The sequence below is a fragment of the Oncorhynchus keta genome, chromosome 11 (genome assembly GCF_023373465.1).
Source record: "Oncorhynchus keta strain PuntledgeMale-10-30-2019 chromosome 11, Oket_V2, whole genome shotgun sequence".
In the NCBI taxonomy this organism is placed as follows: Eukaryota; Metazoa; Chordata; class Actinopteri; order Salmoniformes; family Salmonidae; genus Oncorhynchus; species Oncorhynchus keta.
The window spans coordinates 32500737-32519055 of NC_068431.1; the positions used below are offsets into that span (position 1 = coordinate 32500737).

An 18319-nucleotide genomic window follows, 5' to 3' on the forward strand; every position below is an offset into this window, starting at 1 on the left:
ACTGTGCAGCTGTATTCTTCGGCCTGGCCAAGGCTTTTGACAATCACCACATTCTTATCGGCAGACTCAACAGCCTTGGCTTCTCAAATGACTGCCTCACCTGGTTCACCAACTACTTCTCAGACAGAGTTCAGTGTGTCAAATTGGAGGGCCTGTTGTCCGGACCTCTGGCAGTCTCTATGGGGGTGCCACAGAGTTCAATTCTCGGTATACAATAGTGATGTCGCTCTTGCTGCTGGTGATTCTCTGATCCAGCTCTACACAGACAACACCATTCTGTATACATCTGGCCCTTCTTTGGACACTGTGTTAACTAACCTCCAGACGAGCTTCAATGCCATTACAACTCTCCTTCCGTGGCCTCACACTGCTCTTAAATGCAAGTAAAACTAAATGCATGCTCTTCAAACAGTCGCCGACTGCACCTGCTTGCCCATCCAGCATCACTATTCAGGACGGTTCTGACTTACAATATGTGGACAACTACAAATACCTAGGTGTCTGGTTAGATTGTAAACTCTCCTTCCAGACTCACATTAAGCATCTCCAGTCCAAAATTAAATCTAGAATCGGCTTCCTATTTCGCAACAAAGCATCCCCAAACATACCCTCGTAAAACTGACTATCCTACCGATCCTTGACTTCGGCGATGTAATTACAAAATAGCCTCTGACACTATACTCAGCATATTGGATGCAGTCTATCACATTGCTATCCATTTTGTCAACAAAGCCCCATATACTACCCACCACTGCGACCTGTATGTTCTCGTTGGCTGGCCCTCGCTTCATATTCATCGCCAAATCCACTTGCTCCAGGTCATCTATAAGTCTTTGCTAGGTAAAGTCACCCCTTATCTCAGCTCACTGGTCAACATAGCAGCACTCACCCGTAGCACGCGCTCCAGCAGGTATAGTTCACTGGTCACCCCCAAAGCCAATGCCCCCTTTGGCCGCCTTTCCTTCCAGTTCTCTGCTGCCAATGATTGGAACAAATTTCAAAAATCACTGAAGCTGGAGACTCATATCTCCCTCTCTAACTTTAAACACCAGCTGTGAGAGCAGCTCACAAATAGATCACTGCACCTGTACATAGTTCATCTGTAAATAGTACCTCATTCCCATAATGTTGTTTATTTTTTGCTCCTTTGCACCCCAGTATCTCTACTTGCACATTCATCTTCTGCACATCTATCACTCGTGTTTAATTGCTAAATTGTAATTATTTTTCCACTATGGCCTATTTATTGCCTTACCTCCCTTATCTTACCTCATTTGCACACACTGTATTTAAACTTTTCTATTGTGTTATTGACTGTATGTTTGTTTATTTCATGTGTAACTCTGTGTTGTTGTTTTTGTCACACTGCTTTGCTTTATCTTGGCCAGGTCGCAGTTGTAAATGAGAACTTGTTCTCAACTGGCCAACTGGTTACATAAAGGTGAAATAAAATTACAAATAAAAACAGAGCTGCGCTGCTCTCTTGTGTTCGTATAGCATAATGACATTGCAGAGATGGCACATTCTAAAAACAAATACTGTACATAGATATATACTGTATATCTATCTCTGTTTTTGATTCCAATTATCAGAAGATAAGAGTGCATGTACAACTTTCTTCTTAATTTTACAAAATTGTATGATAAAAACCACTATGATCAATTTACTGATGGTATAATGCAAATGACATTTATTGATTATGTCACTTTTACAAAAAAGGCATGGCATATACCACAATTGAACTGTTCTGAGGGATTGGAATGAAATCTTTAAATCAGATCACGATTGCTATAACATTTCAACAAACAACAAATGCGTAGGACATTATTGGAATGGAAATTATTGCACAATATACATACAGTATATTTTGAACAGATTTCATATGTCCACTCATGTTATTTTCGAAATTTACATCACACATTAAAACCCACTTACAGTACATCAAAATAACAATAATACCACCATCAACTATGTTCTACCTTCTGACACCAAACACATGTAAATTACCTTTTGAAACACATCACACCTCGTCACATGAAAATAAATCCCCTTTACATATCCAACTTCGTATCAAAATAGCATCTGTATTTATTCCACATCTGGGATTACAAATGAAACTTTCCCTCACAAATGTCATGCAATTATCATAGAAATCACTTATTTTAAGGCAATAGTAGGACAATAGTAGCAGCACCATAATAGTGACCATTGTAGAAAGGTTAGGTGGCATTGATTGTATACATATGTAGGATCTTAATTTAATCCTGCAGCAACAAGAAATGTGAATTATTATGTGGATTATAACTAATGGACATTTTTGTAGGAGTTGATACATTTTTCATTAGGGCAAACCAAGTCTGACATTTTTCAGTGGAAATTACAAACTTTAGAAGCCTTTTAATAACTCAAATACACTACAAGTTTGCATTTTCTGCTCTGCAGGAACATTCTCAGCAACAAAAGAGTCCTCAAATTAAGATCCAACATCAGTAGAGAGGTTAGGTAGCATCAAGAGGTTCTGTTATTGTATTTTAAGGCCAAGCTCACTAGCTTATTGATTGTAACAACTTGATTATAAGTATAATAGATACAACATAAAGATTCTCAGGTTGTAGGCTATTCTTTTGATATAATATAAAATTGCCCAACTTCCTGAGCGGTTATAAGGAATACAGTATTAAGAACAGTGCTTAAGTGTTGTGGTTCTTCTTGGGATTGCGGTACTTTGTATTTGTCATAGATATGCTTACTTTCACTTCACAAAACTTTATAAGTTTGCTTAATAAAATCTATTTAAAAATAACAGAAAATGTATTCATCACAACAATTCTTAGGATAGAAAAAGTTCAAATCTTCATTAAAAACCTAGCAGTGCCTCGAGTCACAGTGACTGTACTTTGCATAGTTAGTTGATCTTAGAACAACATATCAATAAGACATCTAAAAAAGTACAGAGAGTATGAAACATTACTCTCTAATTATCAATGTGAAAGATATGTTCTTTTTAAGTGGTGTCATTGGGAAAACTATAAAGAATATTGTATATAGATCTAATATAATAAAGATGAACTGTAAAGAATATAGAATATTGCTGGGGCTTACAAACTGAAGTAAACTATACACTGTAACTTTGTCCTATGTTTTTTTTGATAGCACCAGCTGCTAAGGTCTCTCGTCTGGTAGTTACGAACGCCTGCTGCTTCTCATAATAAGCAGCTTCGTTAATAAAAGTGGGATAGACGGTGCCAGCACCTTCGTAGCAGAGGGTTGTCCCGTCAAACATTTGGAACATAGGGTCACCAGGGTTCAACGGCTCCCAGTCACAGTCCTAAAGGAGGAATGAACAACAACAAGGAAATTCTAAGCTCAAGAGTTAGAGTTCTGCTTTTTTGAAGAAAAGTAACAAACTACTGCATCCCCACAGTTAAAGAAAACAGCCTGGGATTCTGACTGTCATTGGATACACCATCACAGGCTATTGAAATTCACTACTAATTCAATATTTGTTACCCAAGACATTAGGCCAAAAACAGACTGAAAACTGTAACTGAAAGGAACAAAAAGTTACAATAAGCAAATAACAATAGACATTTAAAAGTATCATAGCATTTAATTGCCCGGTTTTGTACCTGTAGATTGGGGTGCACCATGGCAATGATGTTGCCATTGGTGTCTCTGGGATAGTCCATCTTCTCTGAAACTCTGAACACATCCACTGTACAGGGGGGAAACTCCAAGCCTACACAATATAAACAACACACCACATGGTCCTCACTTGTTACTGTGCATGCAAAATAAAGTAAAGGACAAAACAAATAGCACTGAAGTAATAAAATAATCCTCAACAGTTATGAGAAATATCAATAATAATGTAGCCTATGTACAGTATGTATTTGTGTTATTTTGTAAATAAGTTTGACTATGATTATGTGCATGACTTTTTCTTCCCTCATTGATTAATCGCCAATCATGTACAAAATATCCCGTAGTTCCAACTGTTGTTTTGGAGGACCTCACACACAGTTTAATTTCTCAGAGCAGAAAACACAACTCAGTACCAAGGCACACAGCATTCATCAGGCCCCCACTGTGGACACTGGAGCCAGGCTCCTGGACACCAGATTACAAAACCCTGCTGGCTCCTAATCACATGGAAACTAACCAACTTCCAACAAGTATGCCATTCAGCAGCCTAGCGGGCCTAGTGAGGGGAATGAACATATGCAGACTTCAAACTTCAATTCACTCTTGAGAACTACTGCTTGTTTACAGAACATTTTGAGGAAAGCTTGTTGCAGTGGTTGCAGTTGAGGTATCATGCAGCTTTTTTCCCCATTCATATTTCCAATAGTTGTCAAGCATACTTTTACATATTTTACAGCTATATACAGATGTATGATCTTAATTTGATCACTGTTGTTGCAGGACATTTGCTCTAAATAAAATTATTCACATTTCCTGTTGCTACAGAACTATTTTTTGCTTTGAAAAACTGGTCAAATTAAGATCCTACATCTGTACAAGTTACATGATACCTCAAATAGGCAAACACTGTCTGTCTGAAGGAACTGGAAGGGGATCTTATGAAATAGTTGAAGTGGAAGGATTACTTAAAAAAGGTTTTCATGTAAGGAGAACACGACTTGCTCACCCATGAGCAATGTCACAAAAACTGAGTCATTACAGTGATGCTGATAATGCCAGATAGGCTGAAGGGGGAGCAGAGAAGGCTTTTATACAAAACTAAAAGAGATAAAAAACGACTTAGCCTATTAGACATCTCTCGAAGATAAAAGTTTTGTTAATGTTAGATTTGTATTTAGAGTAGAAACCACAATATGTTCTGCAAAAATCTTTCTCTTACAACAATTGTTTTCTTGGTGTCACGGATTCCCCTGGTACTGCTGCTCATTCCGTGCACGAGTTCCGGAGGTCTACGTCACCGGCCTCTAGGCGTTATTGAACTGTTTCATTACGCACACCTGGTTCCCATTTCCCCTGATTAGTAATTGTATATATGTGCCCTTTGTTTACCATTGTCTTGTGGGTTAATGTTCTTACCCATGATTTGACGGTACATGGCCCCGTCCATCATCCCTTTGATGCGGTGAAGTTGTCCTGTCCCCTTAGCAGAAAAACACCCCCAAAAACATAATGTTTCCACCTCCATGTTTGACGGTGGGGATGAGGTTCTTGGAGTCATAGGCAGCATTCCTCCCCCTCCAAACACGGCGTGTTGAGTTGATGCCAAAGAGCTCCATTTTGGTCTCATCTGACCACAACATCACCCAGTTGTCCTCTGAATCATTCAGATGTTCATTGGCAAACTTCAGACGGGCATGTATATGTGCTTTCTTTAGCAGGGGGACCTTGCGGGCGCTGCAGGATTTCAGTTCTTCACGGCGTAGTGTGTTACCAATTGTTTTCTTGGTGACTATGGTCCCAGCTGCCTTGAGATGATTGACAAGATCCTCCTGTGTAGTTCTGCGCTGATTCCTCACCGTTCTCATGATCATTGCAACTCCACGAGGTGAGATCTTGCATGGAGCCCCAGGCCGAGGGAGATTGACAGTTCTTTTGTGTTTCTTCCATTTGCGAATAATCGCACCAACTGTTGTCAACTACTCACCAAGCTGCTTGGCGATGGTCTTGTAGCCCATTCCATCCTTGTGTAGGTCTACAATCTTGTCCCTGACATCCTTGGAGTGCTCTTTGGTCTTGGCCATGGTGGAGAGTTTGGAATCTGATTGATTGATTGCTTCTATGGACAGGTGTCTTCTATACAGGTAACAACCTGAGATTAGGATAACTCCTTTTAAGAGTGTGCTCCTAATCTCAGCTCGTTACCTGTATAAAAGACACCTGGGAGCCAGAAATCTTTCTGATTGAGAGGGGGTCAAATAGTATTTTCCCTTATTAAAATGCAAATCAATTTATAACATTTTTGACATGCGTTTTTCTGGATTTTTTTGTTGTTATTCTGTCTCTCATTGTTCAAATAAATCTACCATTAAAATTATAGACTGATAAATTCTTTGTCAGTGGGTAAACGTACAAAATCAGCAGGGGATCAAATACTTTTTTCCCTCACTGTATTGCTACTACAGGTCTCGTCCCTTGTATTTATTAGACGTTCAACCTCGCTCTTTTGTTTGGGGTACATCCCTGTGTTTTTGTTTACGTGTTTTGGGCTTTGTCCCCGTGCCTTTCATGGCATGTTGTATTTTTGGGTGGAGTATTAAACCCCCTATTGTGTATTCCTGCGCCTGTCTCCAATCCTTTATACAACGTGACAGTGGGACATTCAAACTACCGCGTAGGTATTTTGTTTTTAATACCTTATAACCATATTCATTTACCGCCAGCTGATGTGTGCTGTACAAAATCTATGGAATGCTTATCTTTTATAAATTTTACACAAATGTTACACACCTTCGTTGAAGAGCTCAATGAAGTCCAGGGCATGTTTCAGTACCACCCTCATAGACTCAAAGATGTTGCTCCTCAAAACCCCCTGAGGTTGTGGGCCAACCTCTAGACCTGAAATAAACACATTCAAAACCTTTAAATATATCCTTTAAATATGTTGTCTTCTTTAGGGACAAATTCAATTTGAATCTATTTAAACTTGGCTTATTTTTGACTTGTTTAATAATTACTATTACATTATAAAGTTTTTAAAAAGTGAATAAATGCCCCCAACGTACTACAACATCTCAAATTCTTCATAGGCTGTAAGGCTGGAATTTACACTCACCGATGGGGTGCTTGGCCACAGAGCGTGAAGTTGAATACTTGAGTAGCGGGTGTTCAGTCAGCAGAACTGGACAACTGTCAGGAGCTATGGCTTTCTGCATGACATAATTAAAGATGTCTCAGCATGTGAACAAACACACAACCTCAACACAGAAAACATTATTTCCATTACAATATGGCCGCTAATAACACATTAGTCAGAAATATAACAATAAAAGGCTAAGTATGAACAATTTTCACTTAAAAGACCATAGTCAAACCAGTGTTTAATAAGTGGTTTTAACCCTCCTCTTTATACAATAGCTAACTTCCTATAGGTTCCCTATAGTAAACTGACATAGGTAATAATAGGTAACCTTGTGATTCAATCAATGAAATTATTCATTATTCATACAACTAACCCATAATGGGTTAGTGAGTGAGAAAGGTTATGCGAAGTGCACTAAGAGGAAACACAGAACGGTGGTTTCCTGGACCAGGGTTGGGCTCAATTCAAATTGACGGCTGTCAATTCAGGAAGTGATTTGAATTTAAACTTCAGACATGTTAAAACTTCTGAAATAAATAGCTTCTACTTTTCAGTTTATTGAGAAGTTATAGAAAATAAATGCAATTTTTTCAGTTACTGAATTGTAATTTTTGTTTATTTCCTGAATTGACTGCCTGAAATTCTAACTGAGCCCAAAAAGCATGTTTTATTTGAGAAAGTGAGAGGGAGAAAACACTTTCTAAGTTCACCTTGATGTAATGCATCATCTGGAGGTTGAAGTGATCCTTGGAGCTCTCCAGTATGAGCGTACAACCCATGTTGGAGGTAGTGTTGTGGAGGTCGAAGATGACATCGTAGGCCTCAGGGCTTCCTTTAGGTCCAAATATCTCATTGATCTGCTGGGCCCTCTGGACCTCGTAGGGCAGGTCATCTCCACTAGGGGCGCTGTGGATACACCACTGACAGGTTAACCACTTGTTTTATTGTCACACACACCAGATAGGTGCAGTTAAATGTGTTGTTTTACAGCGTCAGGCATAGTAGTATGGTGCCCCTGGAGAAAATGAGGGTTTAGCGCCTTGTTCAAGGGCACATCGACAGATTGTCACCTTGTCGACTCGGATATTCGAACCAGCGACCTTTCGGTTACTGGCCTAACGCGCTAACCGCTAGGCCTGGTAATTACCAGGTAGTTCAGGAGCACTTTACTTTTAGTAGTTCTAACACCTGTGTAGTAACAGTGTAATTACTATAGGAGCAACATTGTATTAACAATGTGAAATCCATATGGGTAATAACTATACTGATGAACTATACGGAACAAAAATATAAATGCAACAATGCAACAATTTCAAAGATTTTACTGAGTTACAGTTCATATAAGGAAATCAGTCAATTGAAATAAATTAATTCGGCCCCTAGGATTTCACATGACTGGGTAGGAGTGCATCACTGGGGAGCCAGCCAATCATAATGAGTTTTTCCCCAGAAAGGGGCTTTATTACAGACAGAAATTCTCCTCATCCACCTGACAGGTGCTGGGGACAATAAAAGGCCCCCCGCATTTTATTGTCCCAGCACAAGGTGCACCTATGTAATGATAATTTAATCAGCTTCTTGATATGCCACACCTGTCAGGTGGATGGATTATCTTGGCAAAGGAGAAATGCTCACTAACAGGGATGTAAACAAATAATGGCACAACATTTGAGATAAAAAAGCTTTTTGTGCATATGGAAAATGTCTGGGATTTTTTATTTCAGCTCATGAAACATGGGACCAACAGTTTACATCTTGCGTTTATATGTTTGTTTAGTGTACAATACTGTTCACCTCTTGTCTAGTAAACAGTGGTCTTACATACCCCACATACTAGGCCTTTATACTAAACAGCCATTTATAAGCTACCGATTATCCCTAGTAAATATGTGATTCAAAACACAGCACATGCCTTACAATAAATGAGGCTGTTAATGATTGACAGTGGAGTCCGCTACAATAAACAAATGGTGATATAAGACTTACACTTTAACCCTAATGTAAGAAGACCAACAAAACTTTCACCAGTAAGTTGTAGCCCACAAATATTGAAAACGCCTACTCTGCTACAGGTAGGATGGGAAAGCATTTGTTACATACATAAGGGCATTATAATACATTTCACAATTTCAGAGTGTTATTTCGACCTCATAATGTGGAAATATATTTTTTATTTGACAGAAAAATCACGTTTTTAACTGCGCTATCCCTTTAAGAGTACAGAAGTATGATCAGACTCATGCATATTATGCTCACATTCAAAGGGTACGTTTCTACATGTTGGTTAACTAATGTAGCAGGCGTAAAAGAAACGCCTGAAACTAGATCCCCTACATACTGGTCTTGACGAGAAGAAAAAAAAATGGGGGTTCTCTTCTGCACTGTTGAACCAATCCAGTAAATGTGGGGGAAGAGATAAGATGGAGTGTCGCCTTGTTAACGTCCAAAAGCAGTAGTGTCACAGGCTCTCTTTCTATTTCCCCTGAAAACCGGAACATCCTGTTGTTGGGGAGTCGGAAAAAGCTAACATTTTGGAGAACAACAATATCACAAAGCATGTTCTTTTTCTGACACTCAAAAGCAGCACATTTATTTGGACCATATTCTCACAGCCTTGCAGTTCTGTTGCCTGGCTACCCAAACTCCTTGCTCCAGCGAAACACTACACCACAGCCATGGATGTTAGTTTCTTCTCCGCAGTGAGTCTGGATCTGATTACCCCCCCAACGATGTCTAGAACACAAACACATTCTAACTGTTCTGATTGGTCCCAGAAACGGATGTGTTGGGTCAGAGCCAGAACACATGTGGGTAAAGTGGCATTTGGAAAATGTATCATTGGCATTGATACTCTGATTGGTTATGGATGATCCAATCGCTGATGACGTTTTGTACAACACAACTCATTTTGTTGTCACCACAAACTCCTTCAATGATGATAGTCTCAGACTGAAGTATGTAGCGAACATAGAGCAGAGGAAGTCTCAACTGGCAAGCATTTCTGAGCAATTATTACAACATTTCTGAACATCTTATGAACTAATGACTAAGCTAATCTTCAATGATTCTTATCATGCTGCAACCTATGCTCACAAAATTGATTCACAATACCATTGGATAGCTGAAATGTTTCCTTCCTCTCCTATGCCTTTTTTAAAACAATTCTAAAACAACAAATGCTCTAATGCTGAACCAGCATGTTCTCCAAGCTGCCCCAATAGCATAATGGCACCTGTGCTACCCATTTTTTGTCTCTTTCTCTCCCCCCGCCCAACTCCCTTTTGACTGCATATCTAGCAATGTCCGGATAGTTAGGACTATCATGTAGCACAATAGAGACAGGTAGGTCTGTCAAATGCAGTTATTCTCCACCCTCAGCAGGCTATAAAAGAAAAACTATGCCAGATAGATTATGAAAAATGTGTGGTTGATTGGTTAAAAGACAACTATAGGCCTACCAACCAGCTTAGACCAAACACCAAAATGCCAGTATGAAACCAGAAAAACATTACAGGAATGTATCTTGGAATCAAGAGTGCAGTCCATCGGCCTGATATAAATAGAAATGCTATAATTAGAATATGTCTTCAAGGAGGTAATCAGCTTAGCCTGCCTAAATGATCTGTCAACAACATGGTAGTGTGACTAGAGAGGAGTCTGCTGAGTAGATGCAATACTCAAGTGAAAAATGAGTTTATAATCTATTTGACTACATCTACAGACACTGAAGAGAAGCATTATTTCTACATTTAGACTATATGTTGAAGGTTCAAAATGTGGATTCAAGCCTACCAAAAATCATGATAGCAAGGAGATGGAAGGTGCTTGCTTCCCATGCATACACACTGAAGTTTTCAAACTAGGCCTATTTGGCCATTGGGGCATAATGCCAAGTTAGAAGCTAAATAAATCATTACACATGTCATTTAATGAATAGGCTACTGTATTATAAAACATGAACTTCTGTCAGTCCAATCCTTCTGCTGTCATGCACTTGGACCAACTCCAAGCTCATTTGTAACTCAGTCACATTCTGCTCAGGTTTTGCCCAGAGGCTGGCTGAAAATCAGCTGTGAGTCTGTGTGAGCATGAATACAGTAACTTCGCTGTAATTGGGGCAGTTGAACTTTTTTTTCATTTTTTTTTCAGAAAATCACAAACTTCAGGATTTCCATAATAAGCTGTTCGGCAATTGCTTATAATAAACATACATCCTTAGCACCATGGGTCCACAATATATATATATATAAAATAAGAACATCTATAATATGGCAATTCCAGAGTTGTCTCTAGACAATATAGACTTTAAGTGTATTTGGGTAGTGTGAACTAAATAACACTGGACAGACAGATAAACACGACTCAACGTCAAAGGTCCCCGCTGTTTACCTGAGATTCTCGGTCGTGAACGCTCTGTTAAGATCTGTGTCCACATATCTAGTGCATTTCTCCACGGCTCTTGGGTTCGTTATGAAGGGTTTCGTCTCAACTCCCTTTCTATGGATTTCTTTTCCATTCTGTATCCACAGATTTACAAGCGTTACGCCTGACATTTCATTTCCGTGCGTGCCTCCAAAAATAGCAACTCTTCGAGCCTCGTGAAAACAAGAGACATTGGTACTTGAAGTCATAGCGGTAGTGAAGGCTGGAATATTGAACAGTTTTATACAAGCCCTCAGATGAAAGCACGAGCTTGAGGACTCGGAGAGCAGCCGCTGAAAGTTGCCAGGCAATAAAAACCACGGTTGACGTTTCTTAACCAATTGTGATATGAATGCTGTTCGGGTAGTACACTTACATAATATCGCCGCTGGACTACTGTGACCACTCACCACCGAACATAACTCCGTTGTGTTGTACATTACTTGAGAAGGTTGGGTTAAGATCCTCCCACAACAGCCTACACATACTAGGCTATCCCCATTATGGATTGGTTGTGATATGGTTTTACAATTTTATAAATATGATTTCCACAGTTAATCTTAAAGTTGCAACCACATTATGAATTTATATTACATAATTATATATGAACGTTATGTTTTATAGGCCTATATATCTTTCTAGACAATATTTGCCTGAACTGATCTAATTCTATGAATACAGTGCTGCTAATCACCAACACATTAGTCTTACAATAAAACATTGATAAACTGTACATTTATTGTGCATCCTTCAATAGACAGTCATACTTACAACTACACATGTATGGAGCCAATATAAAAAAAAAATGACTATAGCTATAATGGTTGTGGAGACAATGTTTAGACTCATATGATGCACTGCACACAAAGGATATTGCATCAATGTACCTTAACTGAAGGGAATTACATTAGAAATGTAATCTATTTCAAAACTGAACAAGAAACAAATCTTATCAAATGTACACAACCACTTTCTCATGCGTCACTGGCATACATTATATGGAGGACTAATGAAACATCATGACAGTAGAATCCAAGTTATAAACATGTCACGAACACTGCAATAAAACCAGTTTGAGTAAAACCAGTGTGTTGTCTTAAGTTGTCCACTAGGTGACAGGGTAGGATAAAACATATTCTTTAAAAAACACCATTTAGTGGTAACTTTACACTGAAAACGTTCACTGTTTATCTGACTAGCCTATGCATGCACATTTATCATCTGAATATGTTCATTGATCATCTGAATGCGCATACAAGTGTCTCTAAAGAGTGGAAGAACAACCATCATAGAGGTGGTGTACAATTTTTTTTACATTTTTTTTTAATTTGACCTTTATTTAACCAGGTAGGCAAGTTGAGAACAAGTTCTCATTTACAATTGCAACCTGGCCTACAATGAATCTACTCATTTAAAAATCTGTTCACTTATAACCAAAGGTCACCCATCAAAAATCCTCTCCAAGCTATGAGTTGTTTTATTCAGATGGCATGCTTCATGACATCACCACTGTGTCAATGTGTTCGGTTGCGAGGTAATCCTGATATGTATCATACATACATCATCCTCTTGTCTTTTCCATGCTTCTTTTTCTTCTCTGCTGATGAAACCAGTTCATGGGAGATTGATACTGGATCAGGATTAATCTGTGGTAAAGGCAGACAGCCTGACGTCGCCTCTGACATCTCCCCGGTCTGTCTTCCATCTGTGCGCTTCGGGGCAACTGATTCCTTGTTCGTTTTTCTATTTATTTTCTTCTTCTTCTTCTTCTTCTTCTTCTGTGGCTGCGTTTCTGTGTATTGGGTCATAGAACTCTGGGTCGTTTCAATTAGCATTGCAGTGTTATCATTTATTTTCTTCTTCTTCTTCTTCTGTGGCTCTGTTTCTGTGTATTGGGTCATAGAACTCTGGGTCGTTTCAATTAGCATTGCAGTGTTATCATTTATTTTCTTCTTCTTCTTCTGTGACTCTGTTTCTGTATATTGGGTCATAGAACTCTGAGTTGTTTCAATTAGTATTGCAGTGTTATCATTATCTTGATGTCCTGCCGCTGGTACTTCGTAATCAGTGGATTTCCTCCTCTTTGTCTTTTTCCTCTTTCTCTCTGAGGATATAAAGGCACTTTCAGCTTCAAGTCTCACTTCAGCTGTATCTATCTCTTTTTTCTCTTCTGGTCTAGAATTTTTTACAGTTGCGTTCATCCTCTGAGATATTTTAGTTGCATAATTTTTCAGTCTTCCCCCAGGATCATGTTTGGTGAGGGAATTCTTATTTTTCTTATTTTTTCTCTGAGAAACTGTGTCATCTAGAGTCAAAGCAGAACTCTCACACCCCTCCAAAGATATGCCAATACTCTCTTTTTCCAGTGGAGCTGCTGTATCCTGGTGTATGACAGAACAAGTGTCTTTAGATCCATCTCGCTTTTTCTTCTTCTTTCTTGGGCTAGTGATCTCATCTGTTTCAGGTGGTATGCTGTCCTTTTGACGTCTCTCCTCTGTGCTCAAAGGAGTTACTACATCCCCATCTTTCTTCCCCTTTTTTCTTGGTGGCACAGTGTCAATGGATTCAGACACAGAACTCTTGAGGGTGATATGGAATTTTTGAATATTATCGTGTTGTTGTTGAACAACGGCGCCATCTTCAGTTGAAGATTTCCTCCTCTTCTTCCGCTTCTTCTCCGTAACCTTGTCTTCAGACCTCTCATGGGTCACAACATTCTCTTTGGGTCTGGCCAAAGAATCTTCATGAATGTCAGAATTCTGTTTCTTATCTCGTTTGCGGTTTTTCTTCTCCGGTGTATTGATTTCACCAGATTGAGATGAAGTACTTGTAGTCAGAGGAATTTCAGTATAATTTCCCACCATTTCATTGCTGCAGGAATCCCCATATTTCTTTGCCTTTTTCTTTTTCCTAAAATAAATTGTGCCGTCACTCTGTGCCAAAGAATTGTCTATTGGTGCCATGGTTTTATGCTTCTTTCTCTGGGCTACCAATTTAGTAAGTTGGACGATAGAGCACTCAATTGTTTTCGGTCTTATATCAGTACCATTTACATGTAGGTTTATGACAGTATCTTCAGGGAGGGTTGAAATGTTTGTCCCCTTTTGGGGTCCTATTACCTCATCTAACTGTGTTTCCAAACTCAAATTCAGAAAACTTCCCTTTTCTGGTCCTTCCTCCATGATGGCATGTGCTGTGGAATTCTTATACTTTTTCTTCATTTTCTTCAGTTCTATGTCTTCGGTCTGAACTATAGCACCACCTCCAGCATGGGATGATAGCTTGGGGTTCTCTTCCTGTCTTAGGCATATATCTGTATCAACATGGCATGGTGAATCCCTCCTCCTCTCCTTTTTTCTCTTCTTTTTCTGTGGCATAATCATTTCACCAGACACGGACACAGAATGCTCTGCCTTGTTATCCTGGGTTATCTCAGTAGCCTCTCCTCCCTGTATGGTGCTTGTACTCACACAGGTGACTAGTTCCTGATAATCTGGAGCTTCTTGGCATGGAGGCTGCCCAACTTGGTCCTCTATACTTTCATCATCTCCTCCCTTTCTTTTCCTGTTCTTTTTCTTCCTCTTCTTTCCCTTCTGATCATAGTCTCCCCCAGCATCAACATTTGTACAGTCATTCGTGAGCGCTGGATCTGTTGAAGGGGGGTTGTGACCATTAATTCCAGGATCAGCCTCTGTTTCTCTTGTCTGGTTCTGATGGTCACGATCAGGGCGCTGCCCAGTCACACTGGGGGTCATGGCTCTGCCGACTTGGGTCCTCTCCAAACAGCTTCCTTCACTTTCCTGCACTTCATTAATAGGTGAACTCGTTATGTCCACTGCCTGGTCTATTCTACTCCCCTCTACTTCCTCACTGACAAATCTGATATTCAGCATTGTCTTCCATTCTGTCAATGAAATGTCCATGTTGTCGTTCTCTTCCTGTCCGTCTGTATTGTCAGCTAAATGTATAGCAGGTTCTTCTGTTTCATTGCGGACTAAACTCCTACCAGATGAACATCTCCTAACGCAACTGACTGACTCTGGGTTAGTCTCTTCTTCTGCCATGTTACATTTCTCAGGTACGATTCGCCGTGACCCAGCAAAACTCTGCTTTGATGGTGTGTCTTTAATCATTTTGGAAACCAAGGAAAGAGTTTGTTTAACATGAGGGAGGTGTTGTGTTTTCTTTGTGCTCCGTTTCTTTGTCTTGGCGGTGGAGTCTTTGCTTACAGATGAAAAATTTCTGCATTGCTTTTCAGCTTCAGATGATGGATAACACCAAGTTTGACTATTTTTCTTTTTCAGGAATGGCATTAAAAGTGTATTTTCCTGTAACAAAGAAATGTTGATTAAATGAAATAGCAAATCATTTGACTCATGATGCAATGAGAAAAAGACCCTAGATAAAATGTAAGATTATTTGATCATACTCACCACCACTCTGATGTCATCATCACTACCTTCAGATTCCACCTCCTGTCTGTAGGTCCATATAAAAAAATACAGCATTATACACCTCAGAAATATACAATCATTATAAAGAAGCTCAAAGGAAGAAATGTGTTCTGCCCCGTTTCATAGCTCAAATCTACCTTAAGAGCACTGACCATCTCCAGCAATTACAACCTTTTCTTATTTCAAAATGTTGAGCTGTAGAAACCTTACTCTGACAGTGGAGACAGTTCACCTTCCTTATCCAGATATCTGTTTGGTAAAGCTGAAGCTAAAGTCGCTTTTCCTTTAGAGAACTTCTTCAGTGTTTTGACACATCTAAAAAAGCCTCCAATTGCCTTACTCTATTGGAAACAAAAGGGATTTAATGTCAGTGAGACTGAGAAGACATTTAGAAGCATATGACACATTAGTTACCCACAAATACATTAGGCCTATATATGATCCAAATGATAAGTATCAGAAGCTGCACTTTTTTTTATTTTATGAAGGATCTTTTTTACAATACCAATTTGACACAAGAAGTGCTGCCTACTTACCGAGAAGGTCACACTATTTAATAGTGGTAGGTGTGTGTTTCTGTAAGCCCACTCTCGACTAGATAGGGGTTTACTTCTGTAAACGCTCCCCAGAAAGGGAAAGGAGTACTTTTTCAGGCCATGCTTCTCTGCTTTCCTCTTGTGATGTTTCATTGCCTGTGAGACCTGCTGCTTCCTTTGGGGAGTGGCAGGTCCATCTTCGTCCCCACTCTCCTCTGATTCTATGGTACATGTGAACTCTGACCTCTCCTTTGAGTGGTATCTTCTCACAGACCTCACCACCTCAGACACTGGCACTTGAGTTATGAACAGGCTGTCCCCTGAATCCCTACTGATATATGTGTGACAAAAGGGAAAGACAAGCATTGCAATGTTCACACTTTTGGTTGTGTTAATTGGAATGTTAATTCAAATACATTTTTCTTGACATTGTTGTAATAAGCTAGCTATAGGAATCTATTCTGAATGCTTCACACATTTATGGAGAAGCATTGCTCAGGGCACAGCACTGACTTTTAACCAATGTATCTGGGTTCATCTTTCCATGTGTGCTTACCTGTCTGCTGAAGACTCAGCGCCATGGTCTGTGACGGGATGGGATAACACATATTTCTGCCCACTGAGAGCAGCATCGAAATAATGTGAGATTGTTTTAACGATATCAGGATCGGGGTTCTCCAGAATGATCTGGGATGAATTATCTTCTGCTGCTTCATAAACGCCTTCTGAGCTCAACAGAGTGCGTGTATTATTATTTTCAACTCGTCGAGCTTGCAGGTCACTGACAGAAGCCATGAGGTACAAAAAAAGATATACCTTTTATCTATTTTACCTGTACACAGCACACGCGGTCATGTTTGGACAAATTCACACAGTCAACCAGGAAGTGAGGCGAGCAGACATCGTTATATAACGTCAGAGAATATTTGTGGGCCAACCAAGGTTTTTCTATGAGTTCTTCATTGACTCGCGCTGCGCGGCTCGTGTACTCTAGCACGCGGTGCCGCGCGGCGAAACACTACTTCCCATTCATTATCGAGGCTTGTGAAAGCGGTGAGAAAGAGAGTGGGCGGGGGTCCGTTGGGCGGCGCGAACTTGGCGTGGTAGGCGGTAAAAAAGTTCAGCATTTCCCAATGTTTTATGCAGATCACAAACGCGATGACCAATCTGTGATCTTCAGTCGCTCGAGGCTCGAAGATGATACATGATACAGAATAGCAGACTCAGCAAGACTGAACAGTTACTGTTACATGTCCCGAAATTGAAGGAATGTTGTGACGGTAAAAACATATTTAGGAAATTGCGACTTAGTGTATGCATGGATTTGCCGAACACTTGGTTTTAAATGATATTGAACTGTCTGTCTGATTAAAATCTTAATTTTCTCCTCTTGCCACTACAGTGTTGCAGCGAGGGCTGAAGAACAATTTTGCTGACAGACCTCACTCAAGACCTGTTTAAGTTTCCCATCAAGGGTAACACGTTGTAACTTCTTGCACAATTGTATCGTTTTGCATTTCAGTAAACACTTTATTTTAAGGTACACATATTAGCCAATAATATTGTAGCGACCCGCAGACAGCTGTGTGTTATGTGTTGGACCCCAGTGTTCGCGGGGTCCAACATGCCAATCAACCTGCTATCTGCCAATCACGGAAATGCCTGGAACGTTCTGATGCCGGGCATACTGGCGTGGAGGGGGGTTGGGCAGGGGGATGGAGCATTGGAAGTTAAGACCAAGTTTAGCATTTGTTCTCACTTTTACGTCTGGGCTTCACAAGAGGTCATGGTTGGCTTGTGGGGTATCTTTCGTTTATTGTGCTACGGCCAAACAGTAGCCTGTGTAAAGTTGGGTTAACAAACCGTCCTTTCGTAAACTCAACCCTCTGTCTGGACAATTGTTCCTTTATGATCTAGTCAGGTCATTACATTGGTGTCAGAAGTAAAAACGTTAATAAAAGTTAGCCAGCTAGCTAGCTGACTTCTGTGGCTAGCTACCGTAGGTGAGAACGGGGGTTGACAATGCTTCGAGGGAATCCGAAAGTGGAGGTAGGGGACGATTATGGCCAAGGAGGTGCGTGTGCATGGACATTGGAGGATCTGGCTGAGGAGACCACCAGGGC

At 40.0% G+C, this 18319-nt stretch overlaps 2 protein-coding genes across 5 annotated transcripts; both read right to left on the reverse strand.

The window, feature by feature from the left end:
* Positions 1-1668: 1668 nt before the first annotated feature.
* Positions 1669-11763, reverse strand: aspa (aspartoacylase). The gene is made up of 6 exons (XM_035780271.2): positions 11174-11763; positions 7495-7690; positions 6758-6851; positions 6433-6540; positions 3630-3739; positions 1669-3328 (listed from the first exon to the last, which is right to left on the reverse strand). Exons 1-6 carry the CDS (start codon positions 11644-11646, stop codon positions 3116-3118), a joined length of 1194 nt encoding a protein of 397 aa, XP_035636164.1. The 5' UTR covers positions 11647-11763; the 3' UTR covers positions 1669-3115.
* Positions 11764-11924: 161 nt separating this feature from the next.
* Positions 11925-17087, reverse strand: LOC118390075 (uncharacterized). Of its 4 annotated transcripts, none has more exons than XM_035780270.1 (5): positions 16753-17087; positions 16197-16527; positions 15893-16001; positions 15640-15685; positions 11925-15534 (listed from the first exon to the last, which is right to left on the reverse strand). In XM_035780270.1, the coding sequence occupies exons 1-5, from the start codon at positions 16989-16991 to the stop codon at positions 15519-15521; spliced, it is 741 nt and encodes a 246-aa protein (XP_035636163.1). In that variant the 5' UTR covers positions 16992-17087; the 3' UTR covers positions 11925-15518. The 4 variants fall into 4 exon arrangements, with proteins under 4 accessions (XP_035636163.1, XP_035636161.1, XP_052312968.1 ...); XM_035780268.2 differs by having other exon boundaries at positions 15871-16001; positions 16197-16524; positions 16753-17085; XM_052457008.1 differs by having other exon boundaries at positions 16753-17085.
* Between the last annotated feature and the right edge of the window lie 1232 nt (positions 17088-18319).